This window comes from Dermochelys coriacea, chromosome 7 (assembly GCF_009764565.3).
Source record: "Dermochelys coriacea isolate rDerCor1 chromosome 7, rDerCor1.pri.v4, whole genome shotgun sequence".
Lineage (NCBI taxonomy): Eukaryota > Metazoa > Chordata > Testudines > Dermochelyidae > Dermochelys > Dermochelys coriacea.
Genome location: NC_050074.1, coordinates 30,951,600 through 30,975,132, shown reverse-complemented (window position 1 = coordinate 30,975,132; position 23,533 = coordinate 30,951,600). Strand labels below are relative to the sequence as shown.

Genomic DNA, 23,533 nt, shown 5'->3' with positions numbered 1-23,533 from the left:
TGGGGAGCGACTGGCAGGGCTGGAGGCTGAGGTGCGGGCAGCCCGGCAGGAGAGGGACGAGTGGCGCGGGCGCCACGAAGGGCTGGTGCGCAACCATGACAAGCTGGCACTGCTGCATGAGCGCCAGGGCGCTGAGCTGGAGGGGCTGCTGGGCAAGCAGGCCGGCCTCAAGGGGGCCCTGCGGGCACTGGAGCAGGAGCACCGAGAACTGCAGGACAGGTAACTGGAAGGGGCTGGGGGGCACCAGGCCAGGGAACCCCCCAGGGCAGGAGTTGGGGCACATGGCTGTGACAGGCCAGGTAACCCCAGGGGCAAGGGGAGCTGCAGTGCCAGGAAAGCCTGGGGAGGAAGGGCTAAGAGGGCAGGCCAGTTAACCCTATTGGGGTGTCTCACTCGATCTTTGGGGTTGGCCCCACAGCCTATCTACAGCCCCTGGGAGGAGCTCTGTTATGTGCCAGATCCTGGGCTTAGCATTTCACCAGGCCAAGTCCACAGCTCAACATGCCCAGGGCTGGGGCTCCTGGCTCCAGCATGTGGCTCCAGCCAGTCCCACTGAGTTCAGAGGAGCTTTACCCTGCCAGGGAGCCAGGTACCCGGGGGGGATCTGCAGCGACCCAGCTCAGCCTGTTCCAAGCAAGGTTTATTAATCCCCTGGAATTCAGCATTACAGAGCCCCTGGTAGGATGGGGAAGCCCAGCTTAACCCAGAGAGGGGAACAGCCTGGCTGGGCTCCCCTCTCAGCACGGGGAGGACTTGCTCTGGCGGATTAGCTGCTGAGACGTACTGGTGACTACACTGATCGCAGATCTCTGCGACTGGGGGTGAAGTACAGAACTGTCAGGGGAGCTCCGCACGGGTACCCCACCGAACGCCAAAGGGGCTGGGAGCCCACCCAGGAGTTTTGGACTCGGGCTGCTCTACACTTAAAATGAGATCGACCCAACCACTAGGAAAAGTTCAGGTCTGTGAAAAATGTCATGCCCTGAGCACTGGAGTTAGGTTGCCCCCACCCCTGGTGTAGACACGGCAAGTCAATGCAAGAAAGTTTCCGTCGGCCTAGCTACTGCTTGGCGAGGTGGATTAATGATAGCATTGAAAAACCCTTCTGTGGATGTAGGAAGTACCACAGCCCGGCACTGCAATCACACAGCTGTAGTGTAGACATGGCCTGAGCGAGGTCGGCCTGGTTAACCCCTCTGCAGATGCAGCTGGGCTGAGAGAAGAAGTCTGTTGCTACCACCTCTTGAGGGTGGACTTACTGCAGCGATGGAAACCCCCTTCCCAACTCCCGGGTGCTCCCAGCTGAGTGTGCAGCCTGCCCTGGCTCGCGGTGGTCCCCATTGCTCTGGGGCCCTCGGGCATCTGGGTCGATTACATCCATTTTTGGATCACGTACCTGGCTTAGCCCAGACAGGCCTAGGTGGCTCACAGCTGTCCCTTCTCCCTCTGCCTTAAAGAACTGGCCACCCACTAGGTGGGAAGGTTTTAATACCAAGTCAGTGGGGAAACCGAGTCACTCATGTGTCATACAACTTACAGTAATTCCTACATTTGTGATGGCAGGTAACCCTGGAAGAGGGATTGGGGGGCACAATGGGGGTGGCAAGCCAGTTAACCCCAATGGGGGTGGGGCCCGGGGAGCTGCAGGGCAGGTGACTACAGGGTGTCATGGGGGGCATCCTGTGGGGGTAAGTGAATTTGTGGGGCAGCAGGGCAGGTGACTGTGGAGGGGACACTGGGCAGGGCTGCAAGGCAGGTAACCATGGTGGAGGAGCAGGGGTCAGTGAGGCAACCTCCTGGGGGGGGTCTCTCACGCCTTTCTCTCCCCCTCCAGGCACAGCCATCTGGTGGCACAGCAGGCCGGGCTGGAGCAGCGGGAGACAGCCCTGCGGGGGGAGCGGGAGCGGCTGGAGGGGGCTGAGCGGGAACACCGGCAGCTGGGGGAACAGCATGCCAGGCTGCAGGACGAGCATGCACGGTAACCATGGGGGGGACTGGGATATGGGAGACAGGGGAGGCCTGCACGTTGGGGTGGGTGGTGAAATGGGATGGGGGGGTCCCTAGCATATGGCGGCAGTGGGAGGGACTGGAATGTGGGGTAGTGGGAAGTCTGCAGGTTGTGGGGGGAGTGGGAGATGGGGATTATGGGGGCCAGCATTGGGGGCAGTGTGTGGGCTTCCACTCGGAATCCCTCATTGACCCCTCGCCCTGCGCAGGGTGCAGGCGGCGCTGGCAGCAGCCGAGCGAGCACAGGAGGAGCAGCAAGGGGAGCTGCGGGGCCTGCGGGGCCGGCTGACGGGACTGCAGCTGGAGCAGGCGCGGCTGGAGGCTGAGGGCACCGCCCTGCGGGAGCAGAACCACCAGCTGGAGGTGGCGCTGGGCCGGATCGGAGACCAGTGTGAGGTGTGCAATCCCCAAGCCTGCCTGCGGTACCCCTGCCCCCAGCCTGAACCCCCCACTGTATGTTCCCCCAGAAACCAGAGCGAGGTGTGCAGCCCCCAACCCTGCCTGTGGTACCCCTACCCCCCAGCCTGCCCCCCAAGGCATCCCTACTGGGGAGCAGAGCGAGGTGTGGAACCCACTACCCCCAATTCCACCCCTTGTACCTCCCAGCTCCATTCCGCCAGCCTGAACCCCCCATTGTATCCTACCCAGAGACCAGTGCAAGATGTGCAACCCCTGACCTCCCCCAACTCCATCCCCCAGTCTGACCCCACCAAGAACACACACACTGCCCGATACCTTTCTCTTCCCAGCCCAGCTTTCCCCCACTGCGCCCCCCGTTGGAGACCCATGCAGACCCCCTGATACCTCCAGACCCCCACCCCACTAGCCACCTACCACAGATCCACAGCCCCGGTGCTCTGAAACAGCCTCTGGGAGGACCCCTTCAGTGTGTCAGCTCCCGAGGGTCACACTCTCACTAGGGCAGGGCTCTTGGCTTCAAACCTTGGAGCCTTCAGCACCCCTAGGTCACGCTGCAAGCTTCCCTCAGCGAGTCCACCTGAACTGGGCACCTGAGGGAGACTTACACACCCGAAGGGAGCAGCGAACCCCCGACTTCCTTAACCTGGAGTCCCTCAGCCAGCGCCGTCACAGCAGGAGGGTTTATTAGGTGCGTGGAACACAGCCTCGAAAGTCCTTCGTTAACACAGAGAACGGAAAGTTACAGCCAAGTCCTTCTGGTACTGTCCAGAGCCCTCTGTCCCCGCCCCCCTTTAGTCCCAGTCACCCACACTTAACAACCCCACCTGGCCCCTCCCCAGTCCTTTGTCCTCGTTCCTGGCAACCATTGTCACCTGGCCCTCCTTAGTCCTTCCTCTTCAGCTGGTCACACTGCTGGCTTCCTAAGCTGGGGGCATCCATGGTCGTTAGTCACCAGGTGCCAAATGTCCGGCCAACTGGACTGGCCTTTGTCTTCTGGGACTCTCCATGGGCATTGCGCCCAGACCCCAGGTATTAGACACACCTATATCTCTGGGTCTCTGCAAGGAGTAAACCATCTTTTCCATCTAGTTAACCAGGCACCACATAGGGGAAACTGAGGCACACACACTATTCATCCCGATTGTGAAAATTTCGCACTCCATCACACCACCCACAGCCCAGCTCCCACTGCTCCAAGTAAACAATGGGAGTTGGTCCTCCCCACTGAACCCCCTGATCAGAGAGTGCTTTCCCCATTCTGCACCTCCAGCCCCACTCCCTCTGTGGGGGGAGCCCAGAGGGGCATGGCCTGTCCTATTCATAACTCTGCTGCTCCTCAGCTCCTGGCCCAGCTGAAGGGGAACCAGGAGGAGGAGAACCGACACCTGCTGCAGGAGATCCAGAAACTGAGCAAGGAGAACCGCACCCTGCTGGAGCGCAGCATGGAGAGCCGGGAGCAGTATCACTCGGAGCAGCGCCAGCACCTGTGAGTGCCCCCTGAGTGCCTTCCTTGGGCCAGTGGGGGAAGTGTACAGGGAGGGGGCAGATTGGTGAGGCTGGCTGGGGGTGTCAGGGGGCAGGGCAGTCTGGCTGGGGAGTACAGCGGGCAGGGAGGTCACCCGCAGATTCAGACGCTGTCCTGTGCTCACCCCCCAGGGATAAGCTGAACGAGCTGCGCCGGGAGAAACAGAAGCTGGTGGAGAAGATAATGGACCAGTACCGAGTGCTGGAGCCAGCACTTCCCAAGAGCAAGTGAGTGTGTCCACCCCCCCAGGGCTGGCCCCAGCCATGGACCCCGCAGGGGCCAACCCCAGCCAAGGGAATCTCCTAGGGCTAGCCACAGACCCTCCCGCTGCCATGGACTTCCACACCTGCCCGCCTGGGACCCTTCTCTGCCACCCTGGGCCCCCCATCCCCTGAAACAAACTGAGCCACCAACCTTCCAAAGCTGGCCCCAGACAGGGGACCCCCCTTTTTTTCCTCAAACTAGGGATACACCCCCAGAGCCTAGAATTGCTCCCCAGGGCCAGCCTGAGCCAGGGACCCTCCCTGACAGTTGACCTGAGTGCCCCTGCATGGGTCAGTGTTGGGGGGTGGAATCTCCCAGGATGGGGGGGGCTGGCCTAGGCCCCCCAGCTCCTGCCAGGAAGCATGAGACCCTCCCGCTCCCTCTACCCCGCAGGAAGAGCAACTGGATCGCGGACATGATGAAGAAGCTAATGAAGCCACGGCGTGAGCCCTGCCGGGAACAGCAGCGCCCCTGGCGGAGGGGCCCAATAGCATTGAGAACCTGCCGGGACTTGGGCAGGATGGACGCGCACCTGATGGGGGTGAGTGTCCAGGACCCTCCACCTAGTGGGGTGTGGGGAGGAGAGATCAGGACAGGGGATGGGACCCAGGCATCCTGGACAGTCCCACGGTGCTCACAGCCCCCAGGGGGACTGGGGCAGGGGATGGGACCCAGGCATCCAGGACAGCCCTGAAGTGCTTGCAGCCCTAGGGATGAGAAGAGATTGGGACAGGGGATGGGACCCAGGCTTCCGGGATGGCCCCTCAGTGCTCCCAGCCCCTAGGGGTGGGGGAAAACCAGGCCAGGGATGGGACCCAGGCATCCGGGATGGCAGTGCAAGGTGCTCCCATGCAGGACTCACCATCCCCTGCCCCACTAAGTCCAGCTTTGCCCACAGACTCCAGCACCCCTGCTTCACCTGTGCCCCTGCGCAAGGCCAGCAGCATGCTGAGCCTGCCCGACACCCAGAGGATGTACCTGCGGCTAAATCGGCGCAAGCTGAGCTCCCGTGTCCTGGTCAGCGAGTCCTTCGGGCCTGGGGACGCCACCCCCGGCAGCGCTTCCGCCAGCGCCAGCGCCCCCTTGCCTTCCTGGGGGGCTCCTGCGAGGAGGCCGCTGTCTCCTGGGAGCCCCAGGAGGGGCAGAGACTCCCCAGTGCTGGCAGCGAGGGAGAGGTGAGGTGTCATCCCCGAATGTGGGGATACAGAGAGAGATTGTGGGGGCAGGGACTGGGGGAGACTTTACTCCAGATATCGGGTGTTGTCCCTAAGTTATGGGGGCAGGGACTGGGGGGCATCATCTTTGGATAAGAGGGGACATTGGGGTGTCACCCCCAGATGGGGGCAGGAACTGGTTGGGGGTGTCACTCCCAGATGGAGGGCCGAGAGAGAGATTTTCCCTCAACAACCAGAAGAGAGTGGGGGGGAGGGAGGGGATCGCCTCTGGAGTGGGGGAGGTCCAGTTGGAGCACGGCAGGTGATCCAGAGAGCTGAGATCGACTGGGGGCTTGGGGCAGGTGTAACTGGGGGTCTTATCTCTGCCCAGGGCTACCGCAAGGGAAGGAGAAGGCACCGCTCTTGCCCAGCTCAGTCAGTGAGCCCAGCTCAGCCCTGCCTGGATGGCAGCGACGCAGGGAACCGAACCAGGAAGGGGTCCTGCTACAGCCCCAGCTCCCAGGATCCTCCAGCAACATGCCAGGGGCACAGAGAATTGGCTCTTCCCCCCACCCCATCTCAGCCCCTTATCTCTTCCACCCCACAGGGACTCCTGCCCTGACACTGGCTCAGGATTTGTATTGTATTTCTAAATTAGAAATAAAATGTATTATTTATCGTCCCGTCTGCTGCTGTCATTCCACCCGCCCCACCCACATCACGCTTGCTCCCGCCCCTTCACTCCCCCATGCCCCTTCCATTTCCTCCCCTTGCCCCTCCCCACCGCCTTGCCCGTTCCCCCCAGGCACCAATGGGGGGGAAGGGGTTTCCTCCCAGCCTGCCCCACATGGCTCTTGCGCCATCAGTCCTTCCGCTTTCATGGTTACACCACTTTCACAACCGCAATCCAGGAGCCCTTTCTGCCTCCTTCAGCTCTGCACTCCCCGCTCTGCACCACCTCCGCTCTGCACCTCCTGCTCTGCACCGCCTCCTCACTGCACTTCCCGCTCTGCACACCTCCCCACTGCATCCTCCCATACCCCCACTGCACCCCCTGCTCTGCACCACCTCCACACTGCATCCTCCTACCTCTCCACTGCACACCCGCTCTGCACCACCTCTGCACTGCATCCTCCCATCTCCCCACTGCACCCCCTGCTGCACCACCCCACTGCACCCCCTGCCTTGCACCATGTCCCCCAACTCCCCACTGCACCTCACGCTCTGCACCACCTCCCCCACCTCCCAACTGCATCCTCCACCTCCCACTCTGCACTACGTCCCCTTCCTCCCCACTACATCCCCCGCTCTGCACCACCTCCCTCACCAGCTCTGCCCACTGCTTTGAACTACACCCCACCTCTGCACTGCACCCCCCACTCTGCACCACCTCCCAACTGCACCAACAGATCTGCACCCTCCCCTCCTCCCCATTACATCCCCCCCACCAGCTCTGCACCCTCTGCTCTGCACCACCTCTGACTGCATCCCCTGCTCTGCACCACCTCCCTCACCTCCCCACTGCACCCCAACCAGCTCTGTAGCACTTCCCCACTACACCCCCCCACTCTGCACCACCGCCCCTGCCTCCCCACTGATCCCCCCACCAGCTCCACACCCCCCGCCCCACTCTGTTCCACACCTCCACCCCCAACCGAATCCCTCTATGGGGCAGGCAGGTGGGGGAATCCAAGTTTGTGGGGGAGCTCACATTGGGATCCTACCCTTTTCAGGTTTGTCTGTGGGAGGGGGGTGCATGAGGGTCCTCAGGAGGTGTGTGTGGAGCGTGGGGGGGTCTGTTGGTTCTGCCCTTGGTCAAGAGGTTGGGATCATGGGGGTTCCCTATGGAGGGTGCAGGGGGATCTGTCGGTCCCTCCCCAGGGCTGGGGGTGCAGGATCCTGGAGGGGTTCCCTATAGGGAGTGTGTGGGGTCATTTGGTCCCTCCCCTGGACAGGGGGTATGGGATCCTGGGGATTTCCTGGGGGGGGGTGCAGGGAGCATGTCCTCAAGGGAGTGTATGGGGAGGTCCTCTCTACCTTCCTGGGGCAGGGGTATGGGAACCAAGGGGTTCCCTATGGGGGTTGGGAGGTCCACAGCAAGTGTGGGGTTGGTCTGTCCCTCCCTAGAGTTGGGGGGCATAGAGGGGCCTGTCAGTCTTTCCCTGGGGTGGGGCCGGATCCAGGGGGGTCCCCTATGGGATGCAGGGGGGTCCACAGGAGTACAGGATCTGGGGGTCCCTATGGTGGTGCAGGGGGTCCCTTGTGGACAGGTGTCTGGTCCCTCCCCAGGGTCTGGGTGGCAGGAGGGGGGGTCATCACTGGGACACCTGTGGGGTGATTTGTCTGGGGTGAGGGACCTGAGGCGGGTCTGTTGGTCCCTCCCCCGGGGCGGGATCCGGGGGGTTCCTTAGGGGATCTGGGGTTCTCGGGAGGTGTGGATCCTGGGGTGAGGGTCCTATGGCGTGCGGGGTGGGGATCTGTCTGTTCCTTTCCCTGGCGGGGGTGCGGGACCGTGGGGACCCCGGAGGCGGGGGGTCTGTCGGTCCCTCCCCGGGGCGGTCCCTGCGCTCAGCTCCCCGCTCGCTGTCACATTCCTGCCGCCTGAGTCAGGCCCGGGGCGGCGGCGGCACCAGGAAGCGCCGGGCCCGGGCCATGTAACCGAGCCGAGCCGAGCCGAGCAGATCCCGGCCGGCGCGGCCATGGGGGACGGGGCAGAGGAGGAGATGGTGGAGCTGCCGCTCACGGACGGTATTGGGCGGGGAGCGGGCCCGGCGGGGCGCAGGGGCCGGGAGGGGGGCACCGTGTCGGGGTGCAGGGGGCCTGGAGGGCTTGGTGCGCAGGTTAGGGGCCGTTGCTGGTCTCGGGGGAAGGAGGGCAAGTCCCGGGAGCAGTGGAAGAAAGGGGGGGGCTGCAATTCCGGGGTGCAGGGAGAAGGAGGAGGTGGCGGGTGCAGTTCTGGGGTGCAGGGAGAAGGAGGAGGTGGCGGGTGCAGTGCCGGTGTGCAGGGAGAAGGAGGAGGTGGCGGGTGCAGTGCCGGTGTGCAGGGAGAAGGAGGAGGTGGCGGGTGCAGTTCTGGGGTGCAGGGAGAAGGAGGAGGTGGCGGGTGCAGTGCCGGTGTGCAGGGAGAAGGAGGAGGTGGCGGGTGCAGTGCCGGTGTGCAGGGAGTCAGGTTCAGTGCTAGAGTACAGGGAGAAGGAGGGGGTGGCAGGTTCAGTGGCCGAGTGCAGGGAGGAGGGTGCAGTGCTGGGGTGCAGGGAAAAAGAGGGGGTGGTGAGTGCAGTTCAGGGGCGCAGGGGGCCATTGGTTTGAACTATGCATGTCCCCTGGGACCTTTGGGGGTGCAGGGCCCCTGGTGGCAATGGTTGGGAGTAGGGTGGCTGTTGGGGGAGAGGAAGTGCAGAGCCATGCGGAGGTGGCCCTGCCCCTCTTCTCCCTACAGCCCTATCACACACCCCCCATCAATGCAGACTCAGCCCCGTGGGTGGGCAGCAGCAACAGGGGAGCGGGGGTGGGGATTAGTCATTGCACCCCCTTCCCCAGGGACTGGCAGCTTGAAGGGCTCACGAGCTGGAGGCGTATGAGACACAGCCTGCTAGGGAAGTGGGGGTAGCCAGGGACATGGGCAGTAAGGCCTGGTGCTACCTGGGTGTGTGTGACATGGACAGAGGGATAGGGACTGCGTGGGGGGATGGATGCTAGCCGGGGTGTGTGTGACACTGGCAATGGGGTAGGGGTTGCATCACGGGCAGGCTGCCCTACCCACCCAAAGCTGGGCAGTGGGCTCTCATCCACCACTGGTGCCAGATTCATGCCTAACCTGTCCCGAGCTGGGTCCTGCTGCAAGAAAGCTCACACTGCCTGCCTGGGTGCTAGGGTCTCTTGCATGGCAGCCCCGGGTGATGCCTGTTTAAACCTATGGGAAGCCCCTGTCCCGAGTGGGTGGGGGATGGACAGGGGACACTCACCATTCTGGGCTTGGGCAGCCTCCCATCTGGAGTCCTGGAGCCTTTGCAATGGAGGACGGAGCGAGAGGGGTGGTACCAGGTGGCCATCCTGGTACCTGCCACTCGGTGCCAGCTGAGTAGGGTCGCATGGGCAGATTGGGACCTCCCAGGACATGTGAGGGGTTGAGAGAAAGAAGCAGAAGCCTCCTTGTAGCTGCCAGGAACTTGCAGGGGCAGGGTAGTGCACCCGCAGCCTGTGGGGAACCTGCGGGAGGGGGACAGGTATGGTGGGGGGACGTAGGGAGATCTGGCCAGAGTTGGCGGGGTGTTGTTAAGCAGGTGATCTCACCCCAAGCTCCTCCCTGCTGCAGGCTTCCTGTTTCCCCACTGCATCCTGAACTCTGTGCCCCCTTTCACAGGAGGCTGTGGGGTGCCCCTCACCTTGCCATCCCTATGGGCAGAAGGCAATGTCTCTGGGCACTTCATACCCCCGCCCTCCACATTTTCCACCAGACCCAGGTGCCCCTCGATCCTGGGAACCCCCTTTGGGGCAGAGGAAAGTGGCATCCAGGATTCCCACTAGGCAGCACCACAGGGATGTGGGGGAATAAGTCAGTGTCCCCACCTGAAAATGGAGGGGTGATCCCCCAATTCACCCCACCCTGGCTTGGTCCCAGGGTGTCTATGGGGATGGGAGTTGCTGGACCCAGGCCCAGGCCCGCCCAGCCCCTTGGCACCAAAGCCTGCTGTGAGTCACCAGCAGGAAACGGGGGCTCCTCCTCGCTGCACCCTGACCCCACCCATCCCTGGGGGAGAGGCTGAGGCAGGGGGTGGGGGCTGAGGTGCAGCAGGATGCAGGGATAAGCAGGGACATTTAGTGGGGGATGGGCCTGAGCTGGGTGTGGGGTGAGACGGGGGCATGGGCCCATAGGTGGGGGTTTGGGATGAGGTGGGAAGACAAGGCAGAGAGTATGGGCCTGCGGCATGGGATGAGAGGGTGAGGTGTGTGGGCCCGTGGGCTGGGATAGTGTGAGAGAAGGTGAAGGGTAAGGTTTGTGGTGAGCATGTGGGGAAGGGTAGCACTGGGCCCCAGGCTGGCTTTGACCCCCCCATCCGCATAATTGTCTCTGTGGCAGCAAACCTGACTGGCCATGAAGAGAAAGTTGGCATGGAGAACTTTGAACTGCTCAAGGTGCTGGGAACTGGAGGTGAGTGGGGGACACTGGGGGCTGTACCATGGAGAGGGGCACTGGAGGTGCACTGGGGGCTGTGACCCCATTCCTCCTCCCAATGGAATGGCGCCCTGCCCATCAATCCCCTCTCTCCCAGCCTATAGGAAGGTCCCCTGCCTCCCTGAGCCTGCTTTTCCCATCCCCACTTTCCTGGGTCCCATCGTCTCCCCAGTCTCCTGGGATCCTCCTGATGTCCCCTTTGGGCCCCCAGCCTACAAGAAGATCCTCTGATGCCCCTTTGTATCCCCAGCCTACGAGAAAAGTGTTCCTGGTGCGCAAGATGACAGGCCACGACGTGGGGAAGCTGTATGCCATGAAAGTGCTGCGCAAGGCGGCCATTGTGCAGAAGGCCAAGACCACGGAGCATACACGCACTGAGCGGGCTGTGCTGGAGCACGTGCGGGCATCGCCCTTCCTAGTGACCCTGCACTATGCCTTCCAGACTGGCTCCAAGCTGCACCTCATCCTGGGTATGGGGGACCCCTAGGAGGGGGCAGGGGAGGGTGGGACGCTGGGACCCAGGGGATGGGGTGTGGCAGATGCCAGGGTGCAGAGTGGATCCAAGGGAATGGGGAGGGTAGGACAATGGGACCCAGCAGGTGGGGGAGCAGGGAGACTCTAGGGTGGGGCAGTAGGTGGAGCTGGAGAAAGACCAGTGTTGTTTTCCACAGCAATATTCGATGAAAACAGAGGGGGAAATGGTTTTGCCTAACTTTTCCAGGGGAAAATTTTCAAGTTTTTCAGCAGGAATTAAAAAACGGAACTATTATGATAGAGAAGTACTGCTGCCATGTCTGATGGGAGTTGTAGTTCAGATACCTTGCACTCCTATCCTTTATGTACTGTGCAGCTTGGTTGGACTACATCTCCCATGGTGCACCAGGCCATGGGCTTCTGACACACCACTTGGTGTCTCCAAATGGGGGGGCAACTATGATGCATTATGGGAGATGTTGTCTGTCCAGGGAGCTTAGCCTATAGAGGAGAATGGGGTGTGTGAGGCAGCTGACCTACAGCTCCCATGAGGAGCTCAAGCCAATCAGCAAGGGGAGGCTGTGATGCATTGTGGGAGATGTGGTTCAACCAGGGAACTTGGTGTATAGCAGAGAATGAGCATGTGAGGCACCCAAACAACATCTCCCAGGATGCACCACAGCAAGGGACTCATGACACTATCAGTGCTGGGGGGAGAGGGCCAGGACTATGGTGCATCATGGGAGATGTACGGTGCATCATTTGTTTTTTTGATAAAAAAATCAAAAATTTCTGCCAGGCACGGGCTTTTGGGGAAAATTTTCCTTTTAACCCTACCACCTCCCCAAGTTTTCCTGGGGGAGAGGCAGTGAGGGTGGAGCAATAGGGGAGGCATACGGCACCCTACCATGCCATGGGGTGTGAGGGAATCCAGACCAAACTGAGAGGGGCTGGGGCTGGGGAGGGGACTGGCTGTGGGTGCTGGGTTCTCACTCCCTGTCCTCCCTCACCCTGCAGACTATGTGAGTGGGGGGGAGCTCTTCACCCATCTGTACCAGCGCCCATTTCACGGAGGAGGAGGTGCGGATCTATGCCGGGGAGATCGTGCTGGCACTGGAGCATCTGCACAAGGTGGGGGGATGTGTCTAAGGGGTGGGGCAGGAGGGAGCAGGACAGGCATCCACTTTCCAGGGGGTGAATGTTCTGGGAGGATGGGAAATATCTGGAGAGGATACTCCAGAGACCAGGTAGACTGTTCTGCTATGGAAGTGCTTTGAAGGGCCATGCCACAGGGAATACGGGGGGTGCTGTCCTGTAGAGAATTCCTAGGGGGCTCCTGGTCTGTGCGCATGGGCTATGTGAGTGTTGTCCTGTAGGGAGTTCCTAGGGGCTCTTGGACCATGCGCAAGGGCTGTGAGGGTGCTGTTCTGTAGGGGTTCCTGGGGGCCTCTTGGTGCCATGGGGGCTATGGGGGTTCTGTCCTGTAGGGGTTCCTGGGGGGCTCTTGGGCCATGCCACGGGGACTATGGGTGTGCTGTCCTGTAGGCGTTCTTGGAGGATGGCACTCCAGATCAGAGGGGCACTGAGGAGCCATGTTGCGGGTGGACGTGGGGGATGCAGGCTTTGGGGAATGCCTGTTCTGAGCCTGTGCTCATCTGCAGCTGGGCATCATCTACCGGGATGTGAAGCTGGAGAACATCCTGCTGGACAGCGAAGGGCACGTGGTGCTCACTGACTTCGGCCTCAGCAAGGAGTTCCTCACCGAGGAGGTCAGACACCCACACCCTGCTCCCGATGATCCCCCCATAACCTCCCCTGGGGACCTCAATATCCTGCCCCTGGGGACTCCTCCCCCATCCCCTCACCCTGCCCCCTGGGAATTCCCCAATATCCTTCCCCTAGAGAGCCTCCCCATTCTGCCTCCAGGAATTTGCCCCTTCCCACAGGGATCTCCCTGCCTTCACTCTGTGCCCCTCCCCATCTTTCTGATAAAAAGCAGGGAACAGAGAGTCTCTTTGCTTCCCAAGGGGGTGTCTCTTTGCTCTGCCCCCTCCACTGGTCACTAGTGTTTGGGGCCTGGGAAGAGGTGCAGCCTCTCTTCCTTGGGGGGGCTTCATAGTGGGGACCTTGGCACTGAGCCCCCACATTTTTCTCATCCTCTCCCACAGAAAGATCGCACCTTCTCCTTCTGCGGCACCATCGAGTACATGGCCCCCGAGATCATCCGCAGCAAGTCAGGGCATGGCAAGGTGAGTGGAGGGGGGGGTTGGGGGAAGGGCGTAATGAATGGGAGGGCATGGTGTGGGAGGGGTATGGCAAGGGAGCCAGGGGTTCCATAGGGGGCAGAGATGTGGGAGAAGGGGGTGGGAGAAGTGAGGGGCATGGCAAGATGAGAGGAGTGGGGGGAAAGGTGTGGCTGAGGGGGCACAGTAAGGTCGGAGGGAGTGGCAAAGAGCAGTGAGGGAGCAGGAGGGGGGTAAATTGAGCAGGGGGGGAGATGGGTATTGCAGGCAAATGAGGGGCTGGCTGGCAGGGGGGTATCAGCCTGTCACTCCACCCCAGCAGCAGTGTCGGGAGGGTTGGGGGGGGCTGTCTACTGGGGGAAGGGTGTCATTCCAGGTTCACTGCCCACCCCAGCAGGGGAGGTGGGGTCAGTCTTGGGGGGCTCCTGGCTCATCACTACCCCTCTCCCGCACAGTCTGTCGACTGGTGGAGCCTGGGGATCCTGATGTTTGAGCTGCTGACGGGGGCCTCGCCCTTTACACTGGAGGGGGAGAAGAACACGCAGGCCGAGGTGTCCAGGTGAGGGGGCTGCTGGGTAATGGGGTGCAGGGAGGGGGATTGTCTGGAGCTGGGGATAATGTGGAGGGGGGATTGGAGAGGCTGCTGGGTAATGGGGCGTGGGTGGGGGGATTGGCAGGGGCAGATTGGTAATGGGGGCAGGGAGGGGATTGGCAGAGGCATCTGGGTAACGGGGAGATTGGCAGGGGCTGCCGGGTAACGGGGCAGGGAGGGCGTTGGCTGGGTAACGGGGGATGGGGAGGGGGATTGGCAGGGGCTGCTGGGTAACAGGGAGGTGGGGAGGGGGGATTGGCAGGGGCATCTGGGTAATGGGGGGCAGGGAACAGGGATTGACGGGTATCTGGGTAACGGGACGGGGAGCAGGGATTGGCGGGGCGGCTGGGTAATGGGGCGGGGGAGGCGGATTGGTGGGGGCGGCTGGGTAATGGGAGGGGAATTGGCAGAGGTGGCTGGGTAATGGGAGGTGGGGAGGGGGGATTGGCAGGGGTGGCTGGGTAATGGGGGGCAGGGAGGGGGCTTGGCAGGGACTGTGGGTAACGGAGCGTCTGTGCCACAGACGCATCCTCAAGTGCCAGCCCCCGTTCCCAACTGTCATCGGCCCCGTGGCACGCGACCTGCTGCAGAAGCTGCTGTGCAAGGACCCCAAGAAACGCCTGGGCTCGGGGCCCAATGGGGCCCAGGACATCAAGGAGCACCCCTTCTTCAAGGTGAGCGGGAGAGGGATACCCTGACCACAGCCCACTCACACGTGGCTTGAGACCCTCAGCAGGGCTCCCACCACCTGGCACAACACCCTTTCCCAGCAGGGTCCCCCAAGTGCAGCCCCCTCGGGTAGGGCCACCCACAATATGCAGGCCCCCCCCAGCAATGTTCCTCCCCACCAGCCACACACACAGCTCCCCGGGCATGGCTAGCACTCCAAATCCTAGAGGTGGCCCTGGGGAAGTGAGACCCCGTGCGCGCCCCTCCCAGCTAGGCTCTGGCCCTGTGCTGGACCCTCCCCCGCATTAGACCCCTTTCCCCACTCACCTCCCCCTCACGCTGACCCTCATATTCCCCTAGGGCCTGGACTGGGTGGAATTGGCTGCGCGGCGGGTGAAGGCTCCGTTCAAACCCATCGTCCGCAGCGAGCTGGACGTGCGCAATTTTGCCGAGGAGTTCACCGCCTGGAGCCTGTGTACGCGCCCGCCGGGACCCCGCCCAACCTGGACGCGTCTTCCAGGTGAGAGACCCCCCTGCTGGGGTCCCCCAGCTTCCTGTGCGCTTGCCTGCTGGAACCCTCCCATCCCAGACTGACTCTTCCCAGGTTCCCCAACCCCCCCGCTTCGGGTGTACTTGTCCACGGGAGCCCCCGCCCCCCAACCTGGACCACGTCTTCCAGATGAGCCCCCCGCTGAGGTTTCCCCAACACCCGCCCTCTCATTTGCTCACCCATCAGCAACCCCCCACAACCTGGACCAGGTCTTCCAAGGGAGACCCCTGCCCTGCTATCCCCTACCCCTGCCAGCTTCGTGTGTGGCCACTGAGCTCTGTACCCTGGCAGAGGGCACTGGTTCCTGAATCTCCTGCTCTCACTGACAAGAGTGGGGGTGCTCTCTGGTGTGTGTGTGTGTGTGTGTGTGTGTGTGTGTGTAATCTCCTGCACCCACCAGACCCACAGGGGGCTGGGGGGGTCGCCATTGGGTGCTGAAGCCATGGAGATGTCTGCAGGCTCCCTGCCACCGGCCCAGTCTTATCTCTCCCTCTCGCCTTCTTTTAGGGCTACTCCTTCATCGCTCCCTCCATCCTGTTCAACCACAATGCCATCACCACGGATGTGCTGGAGCTGGCACTGGGGGGAGCGCCCGGGCAGTGCTGCCGTGGCACAGCGCCATGATGAAGGTAGGGGAGCCCCCTGAGTGACCGGGGCTTGGCGGGAGTGGCAGGGGCTGCTGAGTAATGGTGAGGGAGGGGCCTTAGTGGGAGCAGGATTCCTCATCAGGGTTCCTGTGGGGAGAAGGGGGGATCCCTCCCCAGCAGTGGGCACCGCTGATGCTCCTGCCTTCCCCAGGACTCTCAGTTCTTCCAGCTCTATGACCTGGACCTGAAGGAGGCAGCGCTGGGTGGGGCAGCTTCTCGGTGTGTCGCCGATGCCAGCAGCGCCAGGGTGGCACTGAGTTCGCCGTCAAGATCATCAGCAAGAGGTGGGGGTACTCCCCTGGCAACCCTCCCATGCTCCAGCTGCTATGGCAACCAACCCCCCCACTCCCATGGGAACACCCACTCCTGCTCCTATAACAACTCTAGAGGTGTCTCCTCAGACTCACCCCTCACTCCGGACTTTGCCCCCACCATCGCTGACCCCCCAGGCTCTCCATTGTCCTCCATCACCCATTATGGGACCCTCCCAACGCCTCCAGATTCCCCCTTCAGCCACCAGACACCCCCCTCACCCTCCCCTGCTGCCTTCCCACCCCCCATCATCTCCCTTCCCTGAACACTCCTCCCACCCCCTTGCTGTCCCCTTTTCCCACAACTACCTCCCCCGGGTCCTTCCCTTCCCCCATCCCACAGTGCAGTTCTCCGGAGCCTCAGCTAACATCTTCCTCCCTGCTGCCCCCAGGATGGAGGTGAACACCCAGAGGGAGGTGATGGCTTTGCAGCTGTGTGAGTCTCACCCCAACATCGTCAAACTACACGAGGTTCATCATGACCAGGTACCCCCTTCCCTGTCAGCACTCCCTGGGACTAGCACTCCCCTTCTTCCCTGGGCATCAACAGCCCCCATACCCCACTCCAGAAGTGGCTGCATCTCAGTGCTGGGCGAGGGATCCTTGTGAAACTAGCCCCTGTACCCCCCCCAGAGGCAGCTGCATCATAGTGGGGGCAGTGTCTCTGTGTTGCGGGATCCCGTCTGCTCAGTGACCCCCCCCACTTCTCCCTGGGCAGTATCACACGTACCTGGTGATGGAGCTGCTGCGGGGGGTGAGCTCCTTGACCGCATCAAGAAGAAGCAGCATTTCAGCGAGTCTGAGGCCAGTCAGATCATGCGCAGCCTGGTGTCAGCTGTCAGCTTCATGCATGACGTCGGCGTGGTGCACGGGACCTCAAACCTGAGGTATCGGGCTAATGGGAATAGGTTTGTGGGGCAGGGCCTCAGGAGATTGGCTGCATGACTAGGGTAAAATATTGGGGGATCAGGGGCTTGGGGGATTGGGTGTAGGGCTTGGAGGACCATGGAATCGGGGTGCAGGGCCTTGGGTTTTGTGGTGTGGCGCTTGGGAGATTGGGGAATAGGGGTGTGAGGTCTGGGCGATTGGGATGCTGGGGTTTTGGGGTGTGGGCCCTGGGGGTGGGTGCTCTGCCCAGGAGCTCAAGGCCCCATCCTCCTGCTGTTCCCCAGAACATCCTGTATGCTGATGAGTCAGAGGGTGCCCCAGTGAAGGTGATTGACTTCGGCTTTGCCCGCCTGCGCCCCTCGGGCTCACAGCCCATGCAGACGCCTTGCTTCACGCTGCAATATGCCGCTCCCGAACTCTTCACTGATGAGGGCTATGATGAGTCCTGCGACCTCTGGAGCCTTGGTGTCATCCTGGTATGCATAGTGGGGGAGGCCAGCATTGAGTACAAAAGCACCGCAGATCCCTACAGGGAGGGAGCATTACGATCCCAGGGCTCTGGAAGGGTTCCAGTCTCCCCGCTGCTGCTGTATAAGCACTGTGCGCTCCATCCCAGAGGGGAATGATTTCAGCAGGACTGAACAATGTAACCAGATGGTGGCGCTCCTCCCGCCCCGCCAGCCCATGGAGTCTCATGGGAGGAGGGGAAGTGCTGACAGCTTTGTTGCATGTCCTGCTGCCTGAGCAAGTCTGGCTTCCTGCCCTCCAGGAGAGGAAGAATAAAGGCGTATGACTCCAGGGTCAGGGTGGGAGATGAGGGGAGGAAATAAAGGGTTAATCCTCCCCTCCCACTAGGGTCAAAGAACAGGCTCCCAAGGCTCGACTTTGGCTCCACCCACAATTATAATCCTGTCCACACATGGAATGGGGCTGTCAGGAGGCCCCCCTCTTCTCTCACCACTCCTGGGAACGGCAGCAGGCCCCCCTGGGCTTCTCTGAGGAATTCCTTTGCTTGGGGGTAGGGGGGTCCTGTGAGACACCCACATCCCCGCAGCGTGGGGTTGGCAGGGCCCCCCAAATCATTGAGGCTGGGATTGAACATCCCATTGGGACACCCAGGGCAGCTCCCCTCTCTCTGAGGATGAGCGCAGGCTCTTGGCAGACTCAGGCAGGCACCTCTGTCAGTTTGCTGAGGGAGCTCCTCCTCTCCCCCCAGTAATCAGCTCAGGCTGTCTGCAGACTCAGGCAGGGTCTCACATTTTCCAGTTTTCCTCAAACCATGATGCCTAGAAACTGATTTTTTATAACAGAAGCTGCCGTTCTGCCGCAGTCACCTGACTCCAAGAGCTGGTGCACCAAGCATGGGGTGCCCTGACACCGCCCCTGCCCCGCTCCCATTCCATCCCCTTTCCCAAATTCCCCCCCCTCCATGCCCCTATTGGTCCCCTCCCCAAATCCCCACCTCCTTCCCTGCCATGCCATTCCCCTTCTCCCCCGCCCCGCACTTGCTGCCGCAAAACAGCTGTTTTGAGGCGCAAGCGCTGGGAGCCTGGGGGAGAAGCAGGACACGATGGCACGCTCAGGGGAGGAGGCGGAGCGGAGGCGAGCTGGGGTGGGGCGGGGAGCTCCCAGTGGGTGCAGAGCACCCATCAATTTTTCCCCGATTATTCCAAGCCCTACACCCACCCCTCTGGAGTAACAGTACCGTGTCCTGAAGAGCTGTTGGGCCTTGAGGGATGTTAGTGAGGGCGTGTTGCCTGGTGGGGCTACTCCAGGGCAAGGGAAGGGAAATGCCTTAAAGCAAAGTCTCTACTAGGGAGTCCCTGTGTCTCAGCCACTTCCACAATCTCGGTTCCTCTCTGAGCCATTAGAATGGAAAAAGCAAATGCTAAGCCATGCGGAAGGGCTGGGTCCCCAGTATGTGGGGGCGATTTGGGGAGCTGGGGGATCACCCCCCTTGGGGTAGCTTGCTGATATTTGCCCTGAGTCAGCTTCACCCAGACTGTCTGGTAACACCCCTACTCCACTGTCTCTTGCCCCACCCCCCAGTACACCATGCTGTCCGGACAGGTGCCTTTCCAGAGCAGCCAGGAGGGCGGCGCGTTAACCCATGCGGCTGAGATCATGCACAAGATCAAGGAGGGACAGTTCTCACTGGAGGTGAGGCCTGGAGGGGGGTCTCGGAGGAGGCCAAAGAGCTGGTCAGAGGAGGAGTGTGGCATGAAATAAAGGGTCAATATATAAGATTCTGTTCCAAGCGCTGGGGAGTGGGAATCTGTGGGTCTGGTGTATCCCTCACCCCATGTCAGATGGAAGGGGTGCTGTGGGGCTTGGGAAACCCCTCTCCCAAGAGGTGTGGGAGGTAGCATGTGTGAATCTGGCAATTTCATGTAATAGCTTTGTATTAAGTTTCTGTATCATTGTGGGCCAGGGATTGTGTAACTCCAGGGGGAGGGGGAACCACAGCCCTCCAGGAACAAAGAATAGCGGGGGTGGGGCAGTGGTCATTAGGCAAATTCACTCACCCCAGAGAGGTCCCTCCCCCTGGAGAGGCTGCAAAGATTGGTTCAGATGGGATTCTCCAGAGACCAACAGATCAAGAGGAGATATCTGGATAAATAGCCTGAGTTTAATCTGGCTTGGAGCTGCTTTGATCCAGCAAATGGACAGACCTTTCTGTCCGAGGGGGGGCCCAATCCTTCCTGGGAAAGGTTGGAAGCACAGGTGCCAACTTTTCCCAGCGCTGGTGGGTGCTCATGCCCCCTGGCCCTGCCCTGACACCACCCCGGCCCCTCCCATTCCATCCCCTTTCCCAAAGTCCCCACCTCAACCCCGCCCCCCCATGCCCCTATTGGACCCCTCCCCAAATCCCCACCTCCTTCCCTGAGCATGCCACATTCCCCCTTCTCCCCCCTCCAGCACTTGCTGCCGCAAAACAGCTGTTTTGAGGCGCAAGCACTGGGAGCCAGGGGGAGAAGCAGGACACGATGGCATGCTCAAGGGAGGAGGCGGAGCGGAGGCGAGCTGGGGTGGGGCGGGGAGCTCCCAGTGGGTGCAGAGCACCCACCAATTTTCTCCCGTAGGTATTTCAGCCCCGGAGCACCCATGGAGTCGGTGCCTGTGGTTGGAAGGACTTTAGCCTGCTGAGACCCCAGTTAGACAGGCTCTCTGTGAAGCCTTTAGCAAGGGGTAGGAACTGTCATATGCTTTCACCTTTAGAATAAATATGCTTGCTTAGAAAGCTGTGCCATAACTTGGGACTGCTGGCAATCGCAGCTGGTCACAGATATGGCCATCACTGTCACTGTATGTGGGGCTGGGGTATTGCTTCCCCCAGGGGAAGGGCTGGTGAAGTGCCATCCTGCTCATGCCAACCCCCACATCACTAAGCTATGGGTGTGTTCTCCTTCCCCTCCAGGGCTGCTGACTGTGGACCCTTCCAAGCGGCTGAAAATGTCGACACTGCGCTACAGTGAGTGGCTGCAGGACGGCAGTGCCCTCCCTCCACCCCGCTCATGACCCCCATCTGGAGTCCTCAGGGCCCGCCGTGCGCTCAGGGGTCAACGCTGCCTTCATGGTGAGGGGGGATCTGGCGCATGGCCATGAGAGAGCTGGGGTGGTGATGGAGGAGGAGGCAGCCTTGGTTGGGGGCCGGGGGACTGGCTGAGTATCCTCATGTTGGGACTGGCTCTTAGGCAGGGGCGTGGGGATGGGTTGAGGCTTTGGGGAGGATAGTGTAAGGCAGGAAGAGGTGAGGGTCTGAATAGGTTGGGTGGGGATGGGGAATAAGCCATATGGGGTGGGGGTGGGGGGGGGAACAGATCAGGTCAGGGAGAAGTTTGGGGGTGAATCTCTTGGTCTCATCCCATCCCCCCCCCAATATCTTGCCCCCCAGGCCTTCAACAAGGGCAAGCGTGAGGGCTTCTTCCTGAAGAGTGTGGAGAACGCCCCCCTAGCCAAGCGCCGCAAGCTCAAGATGTCGAGCACAGGGGCCGAGGCCCGGCGCAGCTCCTCGTCATCCTCCTCTGGCTCCTCCTCAGCACTCCCCACCCGGCCCCTGCGCCCCAAACCACCTGGCCGCCGCCACAACCCCCCCTCGTAGCGCCTGTGGAGTGGGGGGGCTATTTATGTCTCTGTTGCTTGTGGGGGAGAATGTGGGCGGGTATCTCATTTGGGGTTTTTTAGGGGGGATGAGCCTCTTTTGGAGGCATTCTGCCCCCCCCCCATGTGCACACGTTTTTTTCGTTCATCTTGTTTTTGTTTTTTTCATTTTGATTTAAACCTGAAGGTTGCCCTGTGTATGTCTGGGGGTTATAGGGGGTTGTCTCAGTGTGACAGAAATGTGAAGTCCCCCAGGAACTAAAATGGGGATAGTCTTTGGATGCCGACAGTTCAGGGTTGCCCCACTCCATGGAAGTCTGTACCCACTGTTGCAGAAGAAGGGGAAGCTGTTCCCTACGGGGGAGGGATCCTATGAGTACTGCCACCGCCACCCCTTAAGATCTGAGGGCAGGTCCCTTCAGCCAGGCTTTGGGGCTGGAATGAGAAGTGAAGGTCAGACCGGTAGGGTCGCCTTAGCTCAGCCAAAGAGAGGGTGGGGGTGCTGGATTATATTTTATTTTATTTTTTGGGGGGGCAGGTGGCATAGGGCACCATCTCCTCTCAGGGCTGCATGCTGGGGGAGACCCCAGAACAGGGGGCTAGACCCAGGTGATGTCTCAACCAATATCTCCCCCATCTCCCAGAGCCATTATTAATTTCATACCCTGCTGTGGGGGAATGGGGCAGGACCCCCAATGAGCAATGGAGCAGATGGGAAGGAGATGAACAGTACCCCATGTTTAGTCCCTGCAATGTGGGGGCTAGAATTGCACCCACTGGATAAGATTGAAGTGAGGGGAAAGGGAAAAGGGAAGAGTTTTTTTACTGAGACAGAAATTTCTATCTATTTTTAAACTAAGAATGTTGGGGGTGGGTGCGTGGGGTGGTCTCACAGTACGGCCCCCGCCCCTTCCCCAGCTGGGAGTGAGGCTAAAGAAAGCCACCACCCAAGCAAATTAAACCCTAGACCATCCCTTCAGAGCAAGCTGGGTGAAGGAGAAGCATGGGCATAAAAGTTTACGGAGAGGGGCTCGTTTAGACTTGGGGGTGGGGTGGGGGCCTGAATCAGTCACTTTAAGGGGTGTTTGTGCAATTGGCTCCTCCAAAGATTGTGGGGGGTGGGGGAAAGGAGGACAGGTCCATGGGGGTGAGGAGTCAGAGGCAAGAATGGGGAAGAGGGGCTTGGTTTCATCCCACTTCCAGGGTGCTGCCATCCTTTGTGTTCCTCTCTCCCCCCACCCCCCTTTTAGGTGTGCGGGAAGGGCTGGCTAGTGTCTGTTCCCGCAGCTGCCCTCCCCCCGTGGGGGTTGGGTAGGACCTGGGGCTCTCTGAGCACCCCCACCCCCACGGTTGGGAGCAACTAAGAGTCGGGGGCTGAGGATTTCGGGACTTAAGAGTTGCCCGCCTCGTGCAGCTGCACTTAGACGCGAGGGGCGGGGCCTGAGAGTATGACGTGGGGGGCAGCTCCTGTAGCCCCGCCCAGGGAGCCGTCTCTCATCCGTCTGAGCGAACCGCCTGTATTTTGTATTTGAGAATAAAACTCCTCTGACGCCACCGAGCCTCTGCGGGTCCCGGAGCTCTACTCCTTGGGCTGCCGCTGGGCATGACGGGACATAGCGCCCATCTCAAGCCCCCTGCAGGCGCCGGAGCGGCCCGCGGCACCTCTCGGACCCGCAGCTGGGCGACGGGAAGCCCCCGCGCCCGGCTACGAACGTAGCCACGTGCCCGCCAGCTCCAAGTTTCTGCGCGCGTCGGCGCCTCCTATAGTACGTCCGTGGGGCGGAGTCGCTTCTCCTTGGTTCCGACAGTGGCCAATGAGGTGAGCGAGGTCAGTATAAATGCAGCGGGGGGGGGGGCGCTCTGGAGTTGGGCGTGATTCGGCGGGCCAGCGCTGCTCCTTGCACCCAGGCATAGGTGTCCTACTCTCCTCAAGCCTTTGAAGAAGACCTGTGCTGGGGGAAAGGAGGAGCGTGCCCGCCCCCTATCCACAGCCAGCTTACTGGCTACTGCCTTCATCTGGCATGGCAGAATCAACAGTTCCCTAGTGTAGTTACTGCAGGCAGTGTTAGCAGGGCTAGCTGCAGCTGTCCTTTAGGGCAATGATTGATTCTGGATAGTAGCCTATTGGGACATAGCAGGACTTCAACTGTGTAGCCTAACATTGTCTGCAGTAATGAATGTGCCACCAAGCTGGCCTGTGGATAGTGTATATTGAAGCATCTATCTAGCCAGTGCAATGTTGAGAATGGAATTAAGGGTACTGGTCTAAGAGGTGTCCAGTCTAGTATATAAACAGCCTATATCACAAGTCTGAGAAGTTCTTTTCAGTAGTATCAGTGGGTCTCAACAGTACACTAGCTTCACTTTAAACTAGGCAGTGTTAGCAGGAGTTCAAGCTACACATTAGAGAATCACTGGGCTAGATTCCTGAAAAGAATTGCATCGAGCTGCTCTCACTGCACCATTTAGATAGGAACCTGTTTTAAACTGGGGGACAGGGGAACAAGACAAG

General features: G+C 60.8%; 2 protein-coding genes across 2 annotated transcripts in view; both read left to right on the top strand.

Moving 5' to 3' along the window:
- CCDC88B (coiled-coil domain containing 88B) overlaps positions 1-8,028 on the top strand; it is a 29,336-nt gene extending 21,308 nt beyond the window's left edge. Inside the window, 10 exon segments of the mRNA XM_043518658.1 lie at positions 1-219; positions 1,835-1,978; positions 2,217-2,403; positions 3,768-3,913; positions 4,084-4,179; positions 4,610-4,686; positions 4,689-4,757; positions 5,115-5,261; positions 5,264-5,391; positions 7,981-8,028. Of these exon segments, the coding sequence (XP_043374593.1) occupies positions 1-219; positions 1,835-1,978; positions 2,217-2,403; positions 3,768-3,913; positions 4,084-4,179; positions 4,610-4,686; positions 4,689-4,757; positions 5,115-5,261; positions 5,264-5,391; positions 7,981-8,028 (1,261 nt within the window).
- On the top strand, positions 7,847-23,450 carry RPS6KA4 (ribosomal protein S6 kinase A4). The gene is given in 28 exon segments (XM_038410874.2): positions 7,847-8,118; positions 10,451-10,526; positions 10,805-11,016; positions 12,038-12,080; positions 12,082-12,151; positions 12,682-12,789; positions 13,189-13,269; positions 13,719-13,822; positions 14,379-14,529; positions 14,885-14,981; positions 14,984-15,031; positions 15,034-15,044; positions 15,582-15,655; positions 15,657-15,686; positions 15,688-15,703; positions 15,873-15,924; positions 15,927-16,005; positions 16,425-16,518; positions 16,751-16,778; positions 16,781-16,900; positions 16,903-16,919; positions 17,205-17,396; positions 18,970-19,075; positions 19,078-19,152; positions 20,339-20,419; positions 20,422-20,442; positions 20,445-20,497; positions 20,816-23,450. Coding segments are annotated over 28 exon segments (2,295 nt in total). The 5' UTR covers positions 7,847-8,069; the 3' UTR covers positions 21,023-23,450.
- The last annotated feature ends 83 nt before the right edge of the window (positions 23,451-23,533 follow it).